Genomic DNA, 22,538 nt, shown 5'->3' on the forward strand with positions numbered 1-22,538 from the left:
CTCCCACCGTGCACACCAACCGTTCTGTTTGCCGGCGGGGGGAGGTTCAGGATGGCACGCACGTGTGCTTGGTCCTGGGCTCAGCTTCCATAAGGGAGACGTGCTGGGCCCGCAGGGCCGACAGCGTGACCACGTGACACGCACCGAGCCCGTCCGAGCTGTGCGTTTCCAGGGACTTAGCGGTGGGCTGGTGGGGGGTCGGGTGAGCGTGGCTGGTGCAGCGCTGCCGGGGGGTGAGGGGGAGGGTGACGGATCTTGGAATTCACGCTGAACAAGGAGGGTGTCAGGTGCTAGCTTGGGGCGGATGGTCCCAGGGACGACAGTGTTAGTGGGGTCAGCCTCGGGAACAAGCTGGAGGACAGACGCGGTGGTGCAGATGTGGACACACAGCAAGGTCGGACGTATGACCTTGTTCGTATGGTCGGGTGAGCGATCCGACCCCAGGGAGAGGAGAAGGCCGGGGAGCCCATGGGTCGGGCATGCACCTGTGTGGGAGCGTGTGCCTGTGTGCGTGCGTGCGTGCATGCGCGTGTGAGAGCATGCGCCTGTGTGGGAGCCTGCGCATGCGTGCGAGCGTGCACCCGTGTGCGTGCGTGCATGCGTGTGTGAGAGCATGCGCCTGTGTGGGAGCCTGCGCATGCGTGCGTGCGCGCGCGCCTGCGTGCGCATCAGCGGCGTGCATGACCACACCGAGTGGTTTCTTCGCCTCAGAGGCCTCGTGAATTGAGGTGAGTTTGTAAGGCGTTGTGGAAGAATTGTGCCGACGGCGTGGCGCACTTGCCCTGCGCGTGTCCAGCCCCCGACGTGGACACAGGGCTTGTGCCCCAGTGAGTGGTGTCGGGAGGGGATCAGTTCAGTGAGGTCGGGGGTCCCCGGGCGGGATCGGTGTCCCTGCAGGGAGGACCTCACGGCTTGCGCGGCCCCGTGCGCGTCTGCGGCCCGGGGGCGGCTCCCCGGCGTCGAGCCATCGGCCCCGACCTTCGGCCGCGGCCTCGGAACCCTGGCCGATGACCTCCCCGCCCAGCCGCGAAGACGCCCGGCTCTTGGAAGCCTCGAGGGGCGTTTGTTGGGGGCTCGGGAGAGCCCCTGTGGAAGCCGAGTCCTTTGGAGAGGAAGGTCGTGGGCGTCCCTGTGGGCTCTGAGGGCACGGCTGCGAATCAGAGGCTGGACTCCCTCCCGCTTTCCCGGTGGGGTCGGAACGGATGTGCCCCGGGGTCAGCAGTGCGGGCGGACGGGCGTGAAGACGGGTGTTAATTAGAGGCAGAAGGCGGGTCCGTGTGGCTCCGGGCGGAAAGGAGCCGCCGGGCCTGGACCTGGAGTCGGGGTCCCTCCCGCAGCTGTCACTCTTCAGGGGTGGCGTGGGGGAGCGCGCTTGCAGGCGCTCGTTCGGCGAGTTTGGAGGCACCAGCGATCAGCGCCCGCAGGTGTTTCTGAGCGCGTACACACTGCCCTGAATCCGGGACGGTGCGCGATGAAGCGGAGCCCTCGTGACCCGCGCGTGGGCGCCCCGAGCATCACGGGGGCACAGCGGCTGAGGGGGACCCGCCTCCGGTAAAAATGCCTGATGCTCCGGGCCACTCGCCGCACACTTCACGGTCACTCGGACAAAATCAGCGTGTCCGCAGTGGTCCCTCCGTGAGGACCCAGCACACCGAGCTCGAGGACGTCGTGGAAAGATGCAGCGGGTCCCGTTGGGGTCAGTCAGCCTTTACTAAATGGGTAGGAGATTTTAACGCTTCAAAGTAATTTCGTCTTCAGAAAGGCGTGTGAAAGTTACTAAACGTGAAACTGCTCCAGATGCTTTAGCAGGTGGGGCGTGCGTGTCTTATTTCAGGAAGAATTTGGAGCAGGCTGGCGGGAGCATGTCTGCCTGCTGCGTTGGGGTCAAGGTCCGGGACTTGCTGTCCAGGGGACACTTGCCCTTCGAAGTTTAAATCTGCGTGAGCTCAGGATGTTTCGGATGCTTCAGTGCCGTCCCCTTCCTCAGAAGTGCTGAGTCGCAGGATCCCACCCCATCCAGAGAGGAGGGCTGCTCACGGCCCGTGTGGCTGGTTGGGGTCTCTTGGGTCAGATGGAGAGAACCCAGTTGCACTGAGCTTCCCACGTGGTGCACGTGGATCCCGGGCACCACAGCGATGGTCAGGTCCTGCTGCGTCCTGTCAGCGAGGAGAGGCTGGTGCGGACAGGCGGCTGCGGGCCTGGGATGCTCCCGACGCGCCTCCTGGTCCGGGGGCTGTGCCCTCTCCCATGAGTTCCTTGGAGAAGTGCGTCCGTTTCTGAGTGAGTGGGTCTCTTGCGTGTTTGAAGGCGGGTTTGCACCTCGTCCATGACAGTGGGCCGACAGCGGCCTGTGTGTCCTGTGTGCACCTGCATCCAGACCCGGGGGGGATGAGGTGGCTGCACGGAAGGCATGGCCCCGGCTGCCTTGGCCACGTGTGCGATGGGGGTGAGGCCACAGGATCGTGCAGTTTAATCCTCATGAAGCGCAGGCTGGCGTGCGGGAGGCAGGAGGCTGTCCGTGCACCACCAGGGGGAAGAAGGAGTAGGACCCCAGGGAGGTGCGTCTGCAGTTTCTCTGACTCCAGCCTGGCGTATTTGAGGGGAATTCAGGGCTTGGGTCCCTAGGTGTGAGGTCAAGGTCGAGGGGACACGGGCCATGGACAGGCACAGTCCATGGGGCGGAGATGCTGGTGCCCATGAGGTTGTGTGTGATGATAGAGGAGAGCATGTGTGTGGCTCTCTGGGCCGCGGAGGGGATGATAGCAGGTGTCTGAGAAAGCTGTGGTATCCATGTAAGACGCTGGCCCCGGGGTGACGGGACAAATAAGGAAGCGGGAGCCAGGGGAGGGAGGAGTGGGGGAGGGCCACACTGCTGAGGGCGGGCTGGCCGCGCACCAGCCGGACTCTGGCAAATTCCAGTCCCCTCTGGGCTCTGGAGCGGCGACATCACGCTTGCTTCCATGTCAGTGAGTGTGCGGAGATGTGACGAGAAATGGAAGCCCAGCGATGGTGGATGAAGTGACCGAACCCTGAAGATAATGTGACACTCAGCAGAGAAGCGTGGGCACGTTGAAGGGACGCCCATTCACGTCTCCAGGATTCAAATGTCATTGAAACCCCGAAGCTTGTGCTTGTGATCTGCTGTGTCTTCATTACCCAGCTCGCCTGGGTTCTGCCAGTGTCTGAAAGTTGGCTGTTTGTGCCAATAAACCGACTCCTCACCTGACATGACTTTCTGGTAGATCACCCTGGAGGTTGCAGTGAGCCCGGTCCGTGGTTGAATGGTGGCACGCCCCCACTGCTGTGTGTGAGTGTCTGTGTAGATGGCACACTGGTGTCGTGGACTGCGGGGCGTGCAGCTTCTTCTGGAGCCCGCGGGGTCTCAGTGTCTCGGGTAATCGCCAACCTAGAGTTGTTGAGAAATAGGCCAGGTGCATAGGAATCTTGTTTTTTTTAACTCTGTGTCTGGTCCTTTTGTGATGGTAAAGTAGCTGTTTTTTGTCACATTGACAGGTGCATCTTTTGAGAAATGCTGGCGACGAAGTGACCATCACTGTTGAGTATCTCAGGGATGCGCCGTCATTTCTGAAGCTCCCGTTAGGTAAGGGGTGGCGAGATCTTCAGGGGCCCAGTGGCGTTTCCTTCTCCCCACGCTGTTTATCCACACGGACGGCAGTGGCTGATGGGTGTGACTCAGGGCCCGAGCTCGTGCTCAGGGGGATGAAGGACATGGATAGACACCTCAGCCGGACATGTCCTTGAGACCCTGCATTTTCACACCCCCCCAGGCCTTTCTAGAGAAGGCGCCCTCAGACTGCTGTGTCGATTGATTAGCCGTAAAGCTCCTTCTTTAGGTCGGCTCGCTGGTTATAGTCACCTACACACACGTACATACAGAGAAACTAAGTTTGCTCTTAAAATATCAGTGTTGACTTGAGGAATTTATGCTGAGAAAGGATTATAGTAAGTCTATACTGTGAAGTGCCTGCGCCGCGCTCACGCCGGGATTTAATTCTCTCTCGTGCCTAAGCTGTGATCCAGTTGTAAGTGATGAACCACACATCCATGAGGATGTTTTACTCCAGGCAGTCACCATGACCTTTACTGACTCTACGCGGCCGCCATGTTTTTACAACATGTGTGAGTTTGTCTTCCTTCCAGGGGTTGGGGTGCTGTCCTCGGCAGCCAGAATGGGCGTTAGGCACCTTCATGCTCCCGGGGGCTGTGGCTCTGCTGGGGGCCCCTCGCGGTCAAGTCTCTGGCTCACCAGGCGTGGGCGCTGCCCCCCTTTCCCTCACGTGGAAGAGCAGCCCTCACCCTGGGCTCACCCCGTTTGCCTCATTTCCTGTCCCTCTTCCTCTGCTCCCCTACAGTGGAGCCCGCCATCTGCTGCCATCCGTGGGCCCAGGTGCAGCTCCCTGGGCACATTGGTGGCAGGAGGATCCTCGTTTGACAGCAGGTTGTTTAACTCATTCAGCTTTCTGCTTTCCCTCCCGGAGAACCTGAGCAGATCAGTTTCAGAAACTGCATGTTTTCCCATCAGACCCCAGTGGGGTAACCTCACCTGTATTCACTGATCTTGGGAAAATGGCCATCCCTCTTGTTGCTGTACAAACACGTCAGTAAGGTATACCGCATGGCCTACCTTCCTACAAGCCTGCCCGTTGTGACTGGGGCCTTCGATGAAAGTGCTCAGAGGGTTCCGGGGTCAGGAGAACGGCCCGAGGGGCTGGAGAGGCGGAAGGCAGCGTGCCCAGAGTAGTGGAAGTGGGAGTTTAGCCGTCGGGCCAGCCATCCAAAGACGAGCAAAGAACATACGTAGCACCGTGTCACGTCCTGTGGGGTTTGGGGGAGTATGGACTGCAAGGGGAGCAGCCGCGTGCAGGATGTGTGCAGGTCCTGGGAGCCGGGGGGCTCCAGTCCTGGGTGGACTGTCCACCCGGCTCGCCCCTGGCCTGCCCACCGGCTCACGGGAGAGGAGGCGCCTCAGGCCTGCAGGCGACGCTAGTAGCTCCTGCCCGTGGCAAGCTGCACCGGGTCCTGGGGCGCAGGGACTGGAGCCCGCGGGCACGTCCCGCAGTTTGAGTGAGGAGGCAGGCTGGTGTGGGTCGGTCTGCTCGGCTGCGGTAATAAGGCACCACAGCTGGGCGGCTTGGACAGCAGAGGCTTCTCGCTCCAGGTTCTGGAGGCTGGACGTCGGGTGAGGACCTGCTTCGTACACGCCTCTCCTGGCCGTGTCCTGTGAGGAGGAGCAAGGGAGGCTGCGGGGGCTTTTTACAAGGTGACCTCGTCACTTCCCACAGGCACCCAGCACCTTCACGTTGGGGGGCTGGGGACACGGACGTTCAGTTCACGACAGAGGAGAGGTTCGGGTGAGACATGGGGGTTAGTGTAGGTGGGGAAAGTGCAGCGGAAGCTTCCTTCCCTGACAGCAAGAGGGCTGCAGAATTGTCTGTCCTCTTTCTTCTAAATCTCAGAGTGTTGTAAAGAAACATGGCTGGAAGAAGCTGATTGCACACAGGGCTTAGTGGCCTCCTGACCCTCTGGGTCTGGGTTCAGACTCTGTGAGCAAGGGCTTCACGGTGATTCTTTCCAGAAGAATGTAAAGGCTGGTGAGCATTGGGCATGCATGTGGATATCACGCGTGTGGCAGCGTGTCCACGGAGGTTGGTGCCACCAGGTGGTCTGTGTGTCCGCCTCTCTATCAGTCTGTCTACCTGCGCTTCTATCTGCTTGGTGTCCTCGTGCGTGGCTAGAAAGCTTATCACGTAACGTTGCAGCAGAAGGCACGGGGGGACGGGCAGGGGCTGGCACATCGACACTGAAGATGTTCACGTGCTGGCTTCATCTGCCGTGTCTTCTAGGGGAGGTGACTTCCGTGGCAGAGTGGGATGGGTGGGGTTTCCAGGCCACCTTTCACTAACGTGACTGACAGCGCAGAATTCAAACAACCACAGTAGCATCCTGAAGCTGTGGTCGGAGAGGGATGCCCCTCACCGAAGCCTGTCAACAGGGAGCCACCCCCGGCCTGAGGTGGCCATGCCCCCGTGGTCACGGGATGGTTGTGGAACTCTGACGCGTCAGCCGGAGCTCCTGGAGGCTGTTCTGTTGAGAGACGGATCGCAATGATGTGTAGCCAGCAGCCTCGTCACTTCCCCCGTATTGCTGCTGATGTCCTGGCACCACCTGGCTGAGTCCTTGGGACCTGCATGGTGAGCTCAGCTGGGCACACGGGTCAGCATTCCTGTAAAGGTGCTCACGGTTCCCATGGGGAGTCAGACGTGGCCTGCCACCTGAGCCATGTGAGCTCTGCCTCCCAGGCTTCCCACGTGGCAGGGACATTGAATTCTCTATCCATTCAGTATAAATGTCTATTTTGCTTTTATTTGGTTCTTTATAATCTACAAGAGTTAAAACTCTAGTATCCTAAAAAATTTAATTATAGTGGTCATAATCTCTCCCAAAATTCAAGCAGTTTCCTCTGGTGAAGCCACAGCGAAGGCAAACTCGCTCTTGCCTGCTCAACCCTCGATCCTACAATAGGTCATTGCTGGTGGGAGCCAGCCACACACTAGAGCAGGGAACGAGCCTGGGACCCGTCCATCCTGTGTCCTCTGCAGCTGCAGCTCTGTCCTCACACCCCATCCGTGTCTGTATCTGGAACCATCAGTTCCGTGTCCTGTGCAGCTGCAGCTCTGTCCTCACACCCCATCCGTGTCTGTATCTGGAACCGTCTGTCCATCCAGCGTCCTCTGCATCTGCAGCCCTGACCTCATACCCCATTCGTGTCTGTATCTGGAATCATCAGTCCCGTGTCCTCTGCAGCTGCAGCCCTGTCCTCACGCCCCATCCGTGTCTGTATCTGGAACCATCAGTCCCGTGTCCTCTGCAGCTGCAGCTCTATCCTCACGCCCCATCCGTGTCTGTATCTGGAACCGTCAGTCCATGTCCTTGGGAGTTGTGGAGGGTGCAGGGAATTAGGGAGGTGTTGACTCTGCTCTCGAGTCAATGTTAAGCCAGTATGGAGAGCCCAGGGGGAGACGCTGAGAGGCAGACTGGGTGCTGGCCTGGGGCAGCACTGTGCAGTTGGCAGCTGGTCGAAAGCAAGAAAGAAGCGTGGTTGTCAGACACGAGCGAGCACCGCTGTTGGAGCAAAGGAGGACCGTGTGCATTTCCCCCGAGTTCTTGGGGCTATGCACTTTGCCATGCACACAGGAACGTGGCGTTCAGTGGGAATGTGAGGTCCTCACAGATTTTATATAGATGGGAGAGGGATGCCACAGGGGTGTATCAGCGGGTGCCCCATGCGTCACACAGCGACGGGGCAGGATTGGAGGCAGGGAAGGCTGGCTGCCGAGCTCCGCGTAGCTCAGCACACATTTCTGTCTGCAGTGAGCAAGGCTGGTGGAAAGTCAGAAATCTGGATTTTTAATGCAATGCCTTGGCTTTTCTCACACAAAACAGATTTGTAGAGATGCCAGGGTGGCTCTGTCGGTTAAGCTTCTGACTCTTGGTTTTAGTTCAGGTCATGATTTTGGGGTCCTGAGATGGAGTCCCGCATCGGGCTTTGTACTGCGGGTGGAGTCTGCTTGAGATTCTCTCTCTCCCTCTGCCCTCCCCGACTCCTCCTTTCTCTCTTCTTCCCCTCTCACAATAAACAAACAGATTTACAGATCAGAGTCCGCTTCCCCTTGCCAGTTGGGTGGCCCCACCAAATGGGATTCATTGCCCTACAGGGAGCTGCTGCAGGTGCCCATGGCTCCCCAGCAGGGGGCCTTGTTCAGAGGGGCGGGTGGAGGTGACTGAGAAGAGAAACCCTTAGCTCAGAGTGGTGACTGGCTGACTGCAGGTGAGGTGCGGGCATTTCCTGGCCCTGGACCTCTGCTCCTGGCCCGATCACAAGGTGTTTGTTTTTAAATACCACTGTCCACAAATCTATACGTTTCATCTTTGTGTTTTCTACTAAAGCACTTTGCAGTGCCAACATAGTCAGAAAATGTCAAACAGATAAGTAATTTGAAGATTAAGAACAGAAAATCAGGACTAGTGTTTAAAAAATCAGCCGATGTGATGCTAGTGCTGGAAAGGACAGGGTAGAGTCCCCAGGACCCGCGCTAACAGTCCCCTGTGCCCTGTGGACGCAGGCTCTGGACCCCGGTGCTGCAGCCTCCGGTCAGGTGGCCTGTCGTCCACCGTCTGCCCCATTTCCTGTGTGAGGCCGGATTGGTGGCGGGGGAGGCCACAGGGCCCCAGAGCAAGGCAGGTGTTGGCGGCTCTCCTATAACTGCCCACTCCGTGTGAGGGGTGGGTGTGGGGTCCTGGGTGCCTTCCTCGTGCTTCAGGAAACGGCAGGCGCTCTAGTCCAGGGCTGCCCGTGCTCTGTCTGAGTGAACGTCTCTGCTTGTTCGCAGGGTCCCCGGGGCCAGCCAGCGACCACGGCAGCCGGGCCTGCTCTCCACTGTTTGACAGCGGCTTGCATTTGAACGGCAACCCCACCAGCACAGTAAGCGCGGCTTCTCTTCCTCTAACTTAGCGGGGGTATCGGTCAGCACAGACGCCCCAAGATGGAGAGGTCATGCACGGTGACAGATGCAGAGGACAGACGTAGGACAGGATGGGGGAGGCCTCGGCACCACATTGTAGTACGTTGTACTCGTGATTCGTTATATCTCAGCAAGCAGGTGGGCATGCTCAGCTCTGAGGCAGATCTCACAGTCCTGCTCTGATTTGCCCGAAGGCTGACCTTGTTTTCAGGACACCTCTGTCAGGCTCCTTTGACAGGGATGCTACACAGGGTTTGTTCCCGAATCAGTAGAAGCCCCCCAAGCAAGCACGATACTGTGTACTTGCAGTGAGTGTTCATCATGCTCCCAAGTCCCCTCCCCGCCCGGAGAACTGCGCAGCTGGGCCAGAGCAGGGCAGTGGCCTGGCCGCGGGGCCTCCCCCCACAGGGGCCCAACCCCACTCCCCACACAGAGGGCCTGCTGCAGCCTCCTTCCAGGATGCAGGCTCCTCGTCCACGGGCATCAGTGGACGCAAATCAGAATCCCGTAAACAGTCTGAGAATGTTTTATCAGAAATCATACCCAGTTGCACTCCTAACACCACCGGATGCTGGGCCTGCAGTGGGACCTGAGAACAAGGTCTGTGTTCAGACATAACATTCTGAAAATAGCATTGTTTTTCGTTTTAACTTTTTAATGTAGCTCTTGATATTTAAAGATTGCATTTAGCATCTTTGTGAGCTGTGAAGCAAAATACACAAAAGGCCACAAACTCAACTCAGATCAATAATTAGAATATTGTCGCTAGCTTTTTAATCTATGTGTCACATCTCTGTACCATTTTCTGGCCCACCCAGAAAGAAACAGCATCCTGAATCTTGTGTTGTCATCCCTTTAATAGAAGATAGCTTTATCTGTGTGTGTGTGTATATATATGTATATGTTTTTGTCTGTGTATATGTATATACGTGTATCCCTAAAAAGGTGCCATTTCATTTTGAGCCTTATAAAATTTTACTCTATTATAACATTCTGGGATTTACACTTTTAATTACCGTTATGTTTTTAAGATCCACAAATGTTGTGGCATATGGGTCTAGTGTTTTGTTTGCTCGTTGCTATGTGATGTTAATTCTCTGAATATACTGCAATTTATTTATCGATTATTGATCCGCAATGGACATTTGACTTGTTCTGTGGGCTTTTCTCAGTGTGTTGTTGAAATTGGGCTGCCACAGGCAGAGGTCGAGTATGCCAGTGTTTGGTTTCCAAAGTAACGCCTCCTTCTCTCCACACGCGTGCATGCGTGCACCTGCTCCCCCTCCCAGCAGCACTGGGGAGTCCCTGCTGGCCCGCGGCTCCCGCACTGCTAGGTATCTTTTGGGGCTTAATGCTTTGAAATACAGTGTGCGTAAAATGGCTGTTTCTCTGAGGATTTATTTTCATTTCCGCCATCACAGAGGAGGTCTGTTTGCTTCCTCCTCTGTGTTTACCTTTGGTTTCTCGTCATCGGTGAAATGCTGTCCAGCGTGCTTGCATGTGGACATGAGGTTGTCTGTCTTTCCCTTTCTGACCCATCAGGATTCTTCACATATGCTTGGAGCTAATACTCTGCTGATTGTCGGTCACAAACCTCTCACAGTTTACAGCTAGTGTTTTGTTGTACTTACACTATTTTCTGGTAAATAGAAGTTAATTTCAGCACAGCTAAACACATCCACGTCTTCCTGCATGGGTTTAGAATCTGGTTCAGGGAAACTTTTCTTATCCTTTGTTCATAAAAGATAACTTGCTTGTATTTTTTCTAAATATTTTCTTGTTTGCTTTTCACTTCATGTCTCTAAAGCATATGAGATTTATTTTTGTAAAACGTGAAAAATAGGGATCAGATTCATTTTCTTGTGTAATGACTTGTCGTGACCTGTTCCTCAGGGGCCGTGGTGCCACCTGGATCCTCAGCCACGTGTCCTGGCCGCAGGTTTACCACTGAGCCCCGCTTATACTCTCTTTGTCAGTGTCAAAGCCAGTACCACATTAATCGCTATGTGTTTATAATGCATTTTTATCTGCAGGCCAAAGCCTTACCTCCTTTTAATTCACTCTGTTGTTCCCATCCTCTCTCTCCCTGTTTTTCTTGGGAATTTTTAAAACCTCTGATCAGATTCCACAGAAGTCTTCGGATTTTTATTGTAACTGTATGAAATGTAGATCTATAGCGGGGGTCATCTTTCCTATTGCTGAAAGAATCTTAGGTCTTCTTTAATATTTTTCAATCGGGTTTATTTTTTTTCCTTTTTGATAAATTTCAACAGAAGATTGTTCATTTTACCACATTTTGGCTCCATGGATCCACATACCACAGTTTCTACTCATTTTTGTTCCCTTATTCCTTTCATTTTATTTGCATTTTTGTGCTTTCTTATTTCTTACGCTCCAGTCTGACAGTCTGTGCCCCTTGGTGGAGTGTGTGGTGATGACTGATGTGTATTCTAGCTTGTTTCTGATCACGGACTTTGAATTTTTATTGGTCCCTTTTTCCTATACTCCTTCTCTTCTTCTTGATCTTTATATTCTTTTGGTTAAGTTTTTCATGTGTCTTTTTTCTAAAATTCTCCTTTGCATGTTTGAAATGTATATACTTCATTTGCATTTATTTAGAGCTTGCCCTTGGTTTTTTGCCGTATATCTACTTTGTTTGCAACATAGAAACATATGTCTTTCACTCCTTCTGGAAGGATGCAAAGACCTTATAACTCTGTCCTTGTAACTTCCCTGCTGCTGTCACGTGTGTGAGCCCACTCTCACCCCACACAAGTCATGAGTTCTAGGGTCGCTCCACATGGAGAAGTTTGCGGCCTCCTGTCCTCATCAGGACTCCTGCATTTGATGCTCTTACAGAATCAGCATCCTTTCTCCTCAAGGACTCTGACTGGAAGTCAAGGCCTGTGGGTGGCCAGTCTGTTTCAAGTTATTTTAAAATGGGTTATTTTCTCTAAACTTGAGCCTGTTTCCACTGTCTGTGGTTTCTAGTGGCAATGCCAGGAAGTTTTCTCTTCACGTGGCTGAGGGTCTGGGGGCATTTGCTCAGACAGCTTCCAACGTGGTGACCGGATACGGCCTCTTCTTTGTCTCTGACATCTCATGTTTGCTGAGGCTGCGTCCTCGGCCTTCATCAGGGCACACGGCACCCTGCGGGCCTCCCTCCGGCCCCCACCCTGGAACTCGGAATCCGTGCGTGCTCGAGCACCTCCTTCTGTCAGTCAGAGCCCTTACTTCTCCACATTTCCTTTTGTTTCTCACTCGGCTACTTTCTAGGAAATTTCCTAAGATTTTTATTTCACTGCTTTTTTCACCTTTGTACAGTACCCTGGTTGAACTGCCTGCTGAGGGCTGTTTTTTTAAAACCATCAAGGATCACGTTAATGTGATTCCTCTTAAATGAGAGAGTTGTACAGAGCATGGGACACATGCCCAGGAGTCACTCAGGAAAGGTGACGCAGTCTGTGGGAGATGGGGTGCGCACTTGAGAAAGGAGCAGACGGGTTGGGGAGAGCCTACCCACTGTCTCCCCAGCACCTCTCTCTCACGGCCTCGAGCCATCTCTGTTCTTGGGCTCAGTGGACACGATCCTTACACTGGCGTGGGCACAGTGCCCAGCGCGAGATGCTGTGAATGCTTGTCCTCAGCCATCTTCCTCATCCTTATCACAAAAGGGGGAAAGAGGGATGCACAGCTTATCAATCTCTCTAACTAGTCAAACAGTTCACCTTCAAAACAAAATGTCAGAGTTGTTCAAAACACATTCCAGAGAATCTGAATCTCAGAGAGTCAGAAAATCGTCATTTTTTAAAAGATATCAAGACTCAAAATCCTATAAAAATTTTAAAGACCATCTACTTGGTTCTCCAGATGGAAACACTAATCATCCCATTAATAATCCAGCAGCTGGCTTGCTCCACATTCTTAGCTGTTGGGCTTTTTCTCTTCTAAATGCTATTTAGCACTGCAATCATCCTTTGCACTCAACAGTGGATTATGTCAAACACAGCGAAGTGGTCATGCATCTGTGGGTCAGAGAATAAACAGGCTCTGCCCTGCACTTTGTTTTATGGAAAAAGTGAGTTGGAATCATTCTTAGACTCTCAGGATTTAGACCATTTCTAATGGTGACATTTTCAGAATTGCTCAGATCACTTTCATTCTCCCAGGACTGAACCCAACTGAGCAAGAGACAGAGTTCAGAGCAGCTCTGTAATCACAGGATCCCTCAGGGCTGGGTTTCCGGCTCTTAAAACCTATGCCGCTGACCCCGCTGCATCTGCAGCCTCTCTGTGCAGACGTGGCCGAGCCTCGTGGAATGCGCATTCTCCTGTCCACCATCACTGGACGGGTTTCCTGTGCTGCCTTGTTTATTCTGAACTAACCTTTTAACCACCCCTTCCCCTTCCCAGACGTGACATTTTCTCCCCACCCCCTCCCATAAGACGAGGGTTAGCCCTTGGGTGTGCCTCACACAGTTTAAAATTCTGACCTCATCTATTTGCTACACTATTTCTCTATCAGAAATCCTCACTGAATGTTTACAACAAAGAAAGTCCCATTCACGTCATATCATCTATTGAGGTGATTTCTCCTCTGTCCCCTTGACCTCACACTTACAAGCCCCCCTGGCTCCCTACATACCTGGTTGGTGCTCACGCAGGCCTTCAGGGAGGGCACAGAGCGGACCACTCCTTGACTTTCATGTCAGGAAGGTTTCCATTGTCTTGAGTTAAGAGTGGGTGCTTTCACTGTGTGTTCTCACTCGGGTTCTCGGGCGCCCACCGGATCCTGAGACACCAGACCCTTGCCTGTCTCCTGCTGCACCTGTGGCAGAGGCAGAATAACACTGCTCTGAGTACTTCCCCTCGTAAGAAAACCTTACCAAAAATGAATAAGGAGCTGCAATTAAAGAAAAAATACCTCATAGTAAATACCTGGTTTTCCAAGTTACAAATTTCAAAACAAAAACAAAACAAAACAAAAACCCAGAAAACTCAAAAAGACTGAGGTCATTTCAAAGAACTGAATGATTCAAGAAATGTATAGGAAAAATGTATCAAAACACAAAATAAAATTTTACAGAAATTATATGAGAACAGATAAAAACTAGTAAATAATTGTGAAAAAGAAAAAGCAGACATAATAAAAAAAATAATTAAACCAATAAAACAATTTAACAAATATTAAATACATAAACAAGGAATGAAGTTTTCTGGATGAAAGAACAGCTGGGCTTCCAGGCAGAGATAATGAGTGAATGATAGTTAACTGTTTAATTGAAGGATGAGGCACATACAGGGAAGTACACAATTCGGAAGCAACAGCTCAAGAAATTTAAAACACCCTGGTCAACCTGTAGCCCATCACAGGTTCTCAAAGCCACCCCTCCCCTGACAAGGAAAAATCATCACCACTTTGACCTCAGTCAACATAGACTAATTTAAAAATTTTTGAATTTCAGATTGATGGAATCATATACTTTGTCTGATTTGTTGCCAAAAATCAATCTTATAATCAACTAGAGAAATCGTAGATCACTTATGAAAAATGACAATTTTATTGACAGCTGATTTCTCAACAGTAACAGAGGAAGACATATAACAGTCCAGTTTCAAAACTACGGAGACAGAAATAACTGTTGATATATCTTTGTGTTCCTCATAAAGCCATCTCTCTAGAACAAGGTAGAAACACAGACGTGGTAATATTAAGAGAATTTGAAAGACTGTGTCACCAGAGAGTTTCACTAACAGATTTTCTAAGGAACATATTTCAGGAAGAGAAATTAAAGTGATCTCAGAAGGGCAGTTGGAGATTAAAAGAGGCAAATATGTATGTGAATCTACACAAACATAGTCTGTGGAAAGTACTAGCAGCTGAAGAGAGCAGAGATACAGACTAGTGAACACAGTGTGTATTACTCAGAGTCAGAGGACTGGATGGAATGTGTGGAAGTCTCTCTGTTGTTAAACTGCTTCACAAATTGTAAAACTACCAGTAAAATTAAAGATCAGAAGAGAAAGAGCAAATTGCAAAAAACTCTTAGTTAAAAATGCACAAAGAAAAAAATAATAGAAAAATAAGGTAACAAAAGAGCCAAAGTAAGAAGCTCAATATGAATACAAATATAGTAGTAATAAAATATGTATAAATAGGCTAAGTTTACTACTTAAGAGCCACAGATGATTTCAACCTTTAAGAAGATTGAAATTATATCAGAAATCTTTTCCAATCACAGTGATATGAAACTAGAAATCCACTACAAGGAGAAAACTGAAAAATTCACAAATATGTAGAGATTAAAACACATGCTGCTGAGCAACTAATGGGTCAGTGAAGAAATCAAAATAGAAATCCAAAAATATCGTTAGACAAATGAAAATAGAAATGCAACATGCCAAAGTATATGGGATGCAGCCAAAGTAATCCTTAGAGGGACATTGATAGCGATGAATACCTGCATTAGGAGAAAAGAGAGAGCTCAAATAAACAACCCAACATTATAACTCTAGGAACTAGAAACAGAAGAACAGACAAAGCCCAAAGCTGGTAGAAGGAAGGAAATAACAAAGAGCAGGGTGGATATAAATGAAATAAGAACTAAACAGACAATAGATCAGTGAAACCAAGAGCTAGTTTTTTGAAAAGATAAACAAAATAGACAAAATTTTACCTATACGCACCATGAAAAAAGAGAGGGGACTCAAAAGAAGAAATGACTGATATTACAGAAATACAAAGAATCACAAGACCACTGTGAACAATAACATGCCAACAATCAGAGGACCCAGCCGAAATGGATACATTCCCAGAAATATATGACTAACTGGAACTGAATCATGAAGAAAGGGAATATTTGAACAGACCCTTTACTGGTGAGGTGACTGAATCAGTAAGCAGAAACTCCCAACAGAGAAAAGTCCAGGACCAGATCACTTCAACAGTGAATTCTATCAAACATTTAAAGAATTAACACCAATCTTCTCAAATCCTCCTAAAAAATTGAAGAGGAGGGGAGAATTCCAAACTTACTCTGGGAGGTCAGCCTCAAACTAACTCCAAAATCAGGCAAGAAAAGAAATTACAGGCCAATATTCCTGATGAACATCGGTGCAAAGATCCTCAAGAAAATATTCGCAGACTGAATTCAACAGTACAGTACAAGGATCGTACACCTTGGTCAAGGGTATTTGTCCCAAGGATGCACGGAGGTTTCACTATCCATAGTTCAGTCACTGTGCTACCCTGCATTAACAAAACAAAGGACAGAAATCATACCATCATCTCAATAGGTGCAGAAAAATGTCATTCATAAAATTCAACATCTCTTCATGATGAAAATGCTCAACAGACTGTGTACAGAGGGAATGTACCTCAACGCAGTAAAGCCCACCATATATGATAAGTCCACAGCTAGCAGCGTACTCGGTGGTGAGAAGCTGAAAGGTTTTCATCGAAGGTCAGATGCAGGACAAGGATGCCACCCTTCCTGGTCCTATTCAGCATAGGACTCAAAGTCCCAGCCAGAGGAATTAGGCAAGAATAGGAAATAATAAGGCATCGAGATTGGAAAGGAAGAAGTGAAACTGTCTTTATTTGCAGTGACATGGTATTATATAAAGAAAACCCTAAAAACTCTATCAAAAACTGTTAGAAGTAATAAATTGAGCAAATTTGCAGATATACAAATATACAAATACACAAAAATCAATTGTATTTCTGTACACTAATAACAACTATCAAAGTGAAAATTTAAGAAAATCCCATTTGAAATTGCATGAAAAAGAATGAAATACCTAGGGATAAATTTAACCAAGGAGTTGAAAGACCTGTATACTGAAAACTATAAGACATAAATGAAAGAAACTGAAGAAGGCACAAATAAATGAAAAGATAACTTACGATCATGGATTGCAAGAATTAATATCATTGAAATGTCCATACTACCCAAAGCAATCTCCAGATTCAGTGCACTCCCTATCAAAATTCCTATAGCATTTTTCACAGAAATAGAACAATCCTGAAATTTGTATGAAGCCAAGAAAAAACAAGAAAAGCCAGAGCAATCTTGAAAAGAACAAAGCTGAAGGCATCATGCTCCGTGATTTCAAACTATATTACAAAGTTATAGTAATCAAAACCATCTGGTATTGGCATAAAAACAGACACATAGATCAGTGAGCCCAGAAATAAACCTATGCTTACGTGGTCAATTAGTTTATTACAAAAGAGCTGAGAATATACAATGAAAAAAAGAGAGGCTCTTCAATAATGGTATTTGGAAAGCTGGGCAGTTACTTGCAAAAGAATGAAATTGGACCACTTTCTTACACCATACACAAAAATGAACTCAAAATGGATGAAAGACTTGGATGTAAGACCCCAAACCATAAACTTCCTAGAAGAAAATGTAGGGTATAAGTGCCTTGATATATTAGTCTTGATGATGATTTTTGAAATTTGACCCCAAATGCAAAGACAACAAAAGCAAAAATAAACAAGTGGAACATCACACAAAAAGGCTTCTGCACAGGGGCACCTGGGTGGCTCAGTCGGTTAAGTGGCCAACTCTGGATTTCTACTCAGGTCATGATCTCAGGGTTGTGAAATTGAGCCCCACAGCAGGCTCTGTGCTCAGCAGGGAGTCTGCTTGAGATTCTTTCCCTCTGTTCCTCCCCCACACTCCCTTTCTAAGAAAAAAAAACACAGTGAGGTATCATCTCACACCTGTCAGAGTGACTAGAATCAACAACACAAGAAACAACAGGTGTTGGGATGATGTGGAGAAAGGGGAACCTCGTGCACTCCCGGTGGGAATACAAACTGGTGCAGCCACTCTGGAGAACAGTATGGAGGTTCCTCAAGACGTTAAAAATAGAACCATCATATGGCCCCACAATTCCATTTCTGGGAATATATCCAAAGGCAATGAAATCACTGTCTGCGAGAGATCCCTGTATTCCCATGTTCACTGCAGCCTATTCACAAGCACCAAGATAGGAAGCACCCTCAGTGTCTACTGATGGATGCATGGAGCAAGAATATAGGTGCACCTACATCTACATCTATAATGGAATCATGTATGGCCTTAGGAAAATGGGAAATCCTACCATTTGTGACAGCTTGGATGGACCTTGATGGGATCATACTAAGTAGAGTGAATCAGAGAAAGACAAATACTGTATGATTTTACCGATATGTAGAATCTAAAAAAAAAAGAGAGAAACATCCTCCTAGAAACAGTGACAGATTAGTGGCTGCCAGAGGTAGGCTGGGAGGAGGGGAACTAGGTGGACGTGGTCAGAAAGGAATAGTAATTGTGATGATAACCGCAATGACAGCCACGATTTACAGAGCAGGTTTTCTATGGCAGGAATCCTCCTAAATGCTGTGTATTTATCGTGATTACCTGCTTTGTGCAGAAAGGGGTAAACATGGCACACAAGGTGTTAATTCATTTACCAAGGAAACGCAGCTAGTGCATGCCTGAGTCAGAATTTGAACCACTGCATGCTCTGGGCCTAGAACTCTGCCTTCTGTAATGAACAGCTTTGTAGCGTTTACTGTGTACTCAGTATGCTTGAGCACCTCCTCTCTATTCATGCAGTCCTCATCACCCCGTTCAGGCAGGCCCTTGATTACTGCCATTTTACAGGTGAGGAACTGATTCTCGGGAAATTAGTAGCTCGCCAAGGGGTATAAATGGTGCCAGGGTGTAGACCAGAGTGTGGACCAGGCAGGCTGGCTGCAGAGGCTGAGAGAAGAGACTGGGTGATTTAGCATTAGGAAAATACTTTTTCCGTCAGTCAGCCATTCATCTGTTAAACAACCATGATTGAATATTCACGTATATAAGTGTATTTTCTAGTCCCTGGGGATTGTGGTAGCCAACCACCTCAAAGATGCCCACGGCCCGATCTCTGGAGCCCGTGAAAGCGTATGTTACTACCATGCAGAGGGACCTTGCAGGTGTGTCTGAGATCCGAGATGGGGAGGGGATCCTGGGCTGCCACGTGGCCGTGTACTCGCTGGTCCCTGTGCGAGAGGGGGTGTGGGACAGCGAGGACCAGACTCGCCACCGGCGACCCTGAGGACCAGCCCTGCTCACACCCTCAGAGTCCTGCCCTCCCGCAGTGATAAGCAGTGTTTGTGTCGTTTCAGCCACTGAGCTCAGGGCTAACTTGTTGCATGGCAGTTAGGACGCTGACGCTGAAGTCAGAATGGAGCCACATTTTTACACAACTGCGGCAAGACTCAGAAGCTCTCGTATCCCTGTTTGAGATGGGTTTGTTTTTCCCCGTTATTATTAGTTCACAAAATGTTGGCTTTTCCCCTTGTAAATCAGAAATGACTGTCTCTTAGAACTTTCTTCATCCTTCATCCATCTTTGTCACACGGACCCAAGCTGTGTCTAACAAGCTTTATGCAAGACGTGGCTTCGTCACATTGATGCGTGGCTGCATTGGTTACGGGATTATGCTGGGGCGCTGGCTCTCCTTCGAAGCCCGCAAGCCTACTTAATATCATATTTTTCTAGAAATAATATTTTCCCATCCCCCTCTCCTTTTCATCATGTGCTTCAGTATTTTATTGATCCTTATCTTAAGTAGATTGGGTAATGGTGGCAAGCCCGCTGGCTTCCAAACACCCATGAAGAGTAGGAAGAGTCAGGTCCTGTTTTTTCTCCATTATTCATGTTTCATAAGAGATTTTTCATCTTATGATAATAACGATTTCAGTTTGAAGAATATGGCAACAATCTGTTGTCAGTAAAATTCATTTACTTTTAATAATTGTATTGTGATATTTAAAAATTTATACAGTGTAAGTAATTTAGATAGCTGTCTTCACAAAATTAATGAATTTATATTTTAGAATAACAGACTAAATGTTTCCACTCAAAATATGTCAAATTTAAACAGAAAAATTATTTACATATTTCTTATGAAATGCTAAGACCATACTGTGTGGCACTTGCTGTTCGTTCCTGAGGTGTATGTCTTAATTTAGCTGTGGAAAACAATTTCAGAATAAACCTTTTCCCTCAATGATAATTAATATTTGATGGCTACTTGTGCCTTTAAGAGTTGCTCCTTGGAGAGAAAACAAATGAGAAATATTATTTCAGGGGGAAACCCACTGGATTAAAACAGCCACCCCACTGTGGAGACAGCCAAGCAGCTGGGGAGAAGCTGCCTCCGTTTGCTGGGGCTCTTCTCCTGAAGCGCATGTGGAGCTGGTTCCCAGCAGCAGGGGTGGCCTCACCAGGGAGCCACTGCGGGCTCCTTTCTGCATGCGCCACGGGCTCGCGAGGCCTGCTGGGGGGTGCCTGGCCTCAGGGCACTCCGGCGGGGAGGGTCAGGGCTGAGGCACACAGTGCCCATTTTCTGGACACGCGGTGCTCTCAAAGTAAATGAGGACAGGAACGGCAGGAAGAGCTGAAGCTGTTAAGAAACTATCCTAATTCTGGGTCTATTTAAAGAGAATTAGGCAAACCCCCACCGTATGGGGCCCATGGCCCTTCTTCTCTGCCCCAGAGGGAAGAGCTGCCCACGACAGTTGACCGATGAAAAGCAGAAGCAGAAACGGGTCGTAGCTCAAGCCCACGTGAACCACATTGGGCCAAGCAGCTGGTCTGGGGGGTCACGGAGCCAGCCCAGTGGTCACGGCTACAAGGCATGCCTGCCATGGGACAGACGAACAAGCGCATGACTTGCTCTGTGAGGAGCTTCATGGTTTCCCTGGAGGCCACCCGGGGAAGCTCGTCCCATGTGCCTGGTCCCTCCGTGTGGGCAAGGCTTCTCCCTGGGGGCCCCTGGCAGACGTCCCCCCGAGACCTCCTGTGCAAGCTGCTTACCGCCTTCGTGCTCTGAGCTCCTGAGGACATGAAGCCCCGCATGTCCAGACACCCCCACAGCACCCAGCAGGTGCAAGGGAAGCAACCTCCTGTGTCCGTGGGGGGAGGAAGGACGGCCAACATCCTCCAAACTCAGGACTGCAGAAGCAGGCTCACGGTGGGTGCCCGTTACTTGGCTCCTCTCCTGGTGCCTCCCTAGAACTAAGACACACTGCAGCTGAACTACTCAGTCACATTGGTTTCGGGGAAGCCCACACTTTCGCAAATGAAAGTGCTCATGTCCCCATGATGGTCCATTTAGGAGTTGTTCCTCCCTGAAGATTGTCAGTAAGATTCCAGCAAGCTGTCCATGACAGCGCGGTCGGCCTCAGCACAATGGGTCTTCTCACTGATTCAGGAGCCTTCTCGGAATGAAAGGAGGTAGGGTCAGGCAGAGGGGAGGAGAGCAGGACGCAGACTGCCAAGGCTGTGGGGACCTCGTACCTGCCACCAGCCCAGCAGCTCAGTGCCAGTGCAGTGCCATTATTTCCCGGAGGAGAAGGCTGCAAGGCGTCATCAGGCAGGTGCTCCCCACTCACCGCTGTGGCCTCCTGAACACGGATTCTTCGCTGTTTGAATGATGGGAAGCCATAGGCATGAAGGAAAACTTCCAGGGTAATTTCTTAGGTGTTGCTTTTTTTTTCCTGAAAAATATCTTGATAAAAACGTCAGTCTGGCACTGGGTGTTGGTGGTGAGAATTTTGCTGTTCTGAGGGTAATGGTGGGAATCTGTGAGGCAGGTGCCTTGCAGGGATTCGAGCAGAGCTGTTCACACGGACACTTTCACATAGTCTCCTCTCCGTGCTTCCAGACACTAAACAGAAATTTAAAAAGTGCACTAATGAGGATGCATCCCCCTAAATTGGCATCTGTAATGTTTGAGATAATCTTGGCTAAGACCGAAGTTCAACATCCGTGAAAAATGAGCTGCTGAGAAAATTTAGTATAAGCAGGTGCTGGAGTGGATGTGAAACCCGATGATGGAGAACAGGCTCTCACGTCTGTGTTGTGCTCATCAGTAACCGCACACCTGTATTTCAGGCACAGCGCCGTATCATCGTATGTCACCCTTTCCAGTCTCCCAAAGGTGGCCACGTTAACTCTAGTTATAAATTAGGAAAGTGAGGATCACAGGGTTACATCCAGGGCCCCAGGTAATGAGTAGCAAAAATAAGTAGCAAGGTTGGAGCAGGGTCTGTGTTTGGGTTAAACAGCGTTTCTCATTGAGGGGATATATTTGTATAAAATACACATTTGTATGTAATTATAATAACACAGTATTTGTTTCTCGTTTACTTATGTTATACATATTAAGTATGTATGTTTATATAATGCATATAAGTATTTATTTGGAAGGCTGAGTTGATCCAGAGACAGAACAGGATGAGCCCAGGATGGTGTAAGGCAACAGCAGGTGTTGGGGACCCAGCAGAGACAGTGACGCTCAGAAACAGAAGTCCAGGCCTGAGAAGTACTTGGCAATTTGGGCCTCCTGGTAGGGCATTGAATTACTGTTCTGGTCTGGGTTTGCCCACCACACATGTGCTGGCTTTGCAGGCAGTTGTGTTGAGACACAGGACCTGAGACCGTGGACGGCCTAAGAATATACAGAGTATATTCCATATAGGTCTTCTCCAAAGTTCCACTGAGTGTGTAAATATGACAGGTTTGTTGGTAAATTTACCGATTTAAATTCAGACCCTGAAAGCGTCGAGTAGTAAATTCTAACTGACAAGTTCTTCCTTCCAAGCTGTGATTTGGGCGTGTGTGGGTCTGAGCTCTGGTTCAGGAATCAGCACGACCGACATCTTCAGACCCCTGGAAGCCTGGCTTTGCCTGGAGCCCCCCAACTCTGAGCCCCTGCCCCATATCTGATGACATCGCATGTGCTGTCCCTGGGACAACTATGCACAGAACAGCGTTTGTGGTCTGCATCCCCCGTTATTTTGTGTCCAGGGACCTAGTGAAGAGCATAGAGACCAGACCAGAGCTGTTTGCACTGTTGCAGGAGAAGTAAGCACCTGTCACAGGGAAGCTCGTGCCGCTGTCCACGCCGCCCCCCCACCCCACCCCACCGGTAGCACACGTGACCACCT

At 49.7% G+C, this 22,538-nt stretch overlaps 1 protein-coding gene across 1 annotated transcript in view; it reads left to right on the forward strand.

Moving 5' to 3' along the window:
- SNTG2 (syntrophin gamma 2) overlaps positions 1-22,538 on the forward strand; it is a 205,674-nt gene that overhangs the window by 73,209 nt on the left and 109,927 nt on the right. Inside the window, exons 7-8 of the mRNA XM_032430054.1 lie at positions 3,514-3,601; positions 8,412-8,503. Of these exons, the coding sequence (XP_032285945.1) occupies positions 3,514-3,601; positions 8,412-8,503 (180 nt within the window). The remainder of the gene's footprint in view (positions 1-3,513; positions 3,602-8,411; positions 8,504-22,538) is intronic.

The sequence above is a fragment of the Phoca vitulina genome, unplaced genomic scaffold, assembly GCF_004348235.1.
Source record: "Phoca vitulina isolate PV1807 unplaced genomic scaffold, GSC_HSeal_1.0 scaffold42, whole genome shotgun sequence".
NCBI classification, from domain to species: Eukaryota; Metazoa; Chordata; class Mammalia; order Carnivora; family Phocidae; genus Phoca; species Phoca vitulina.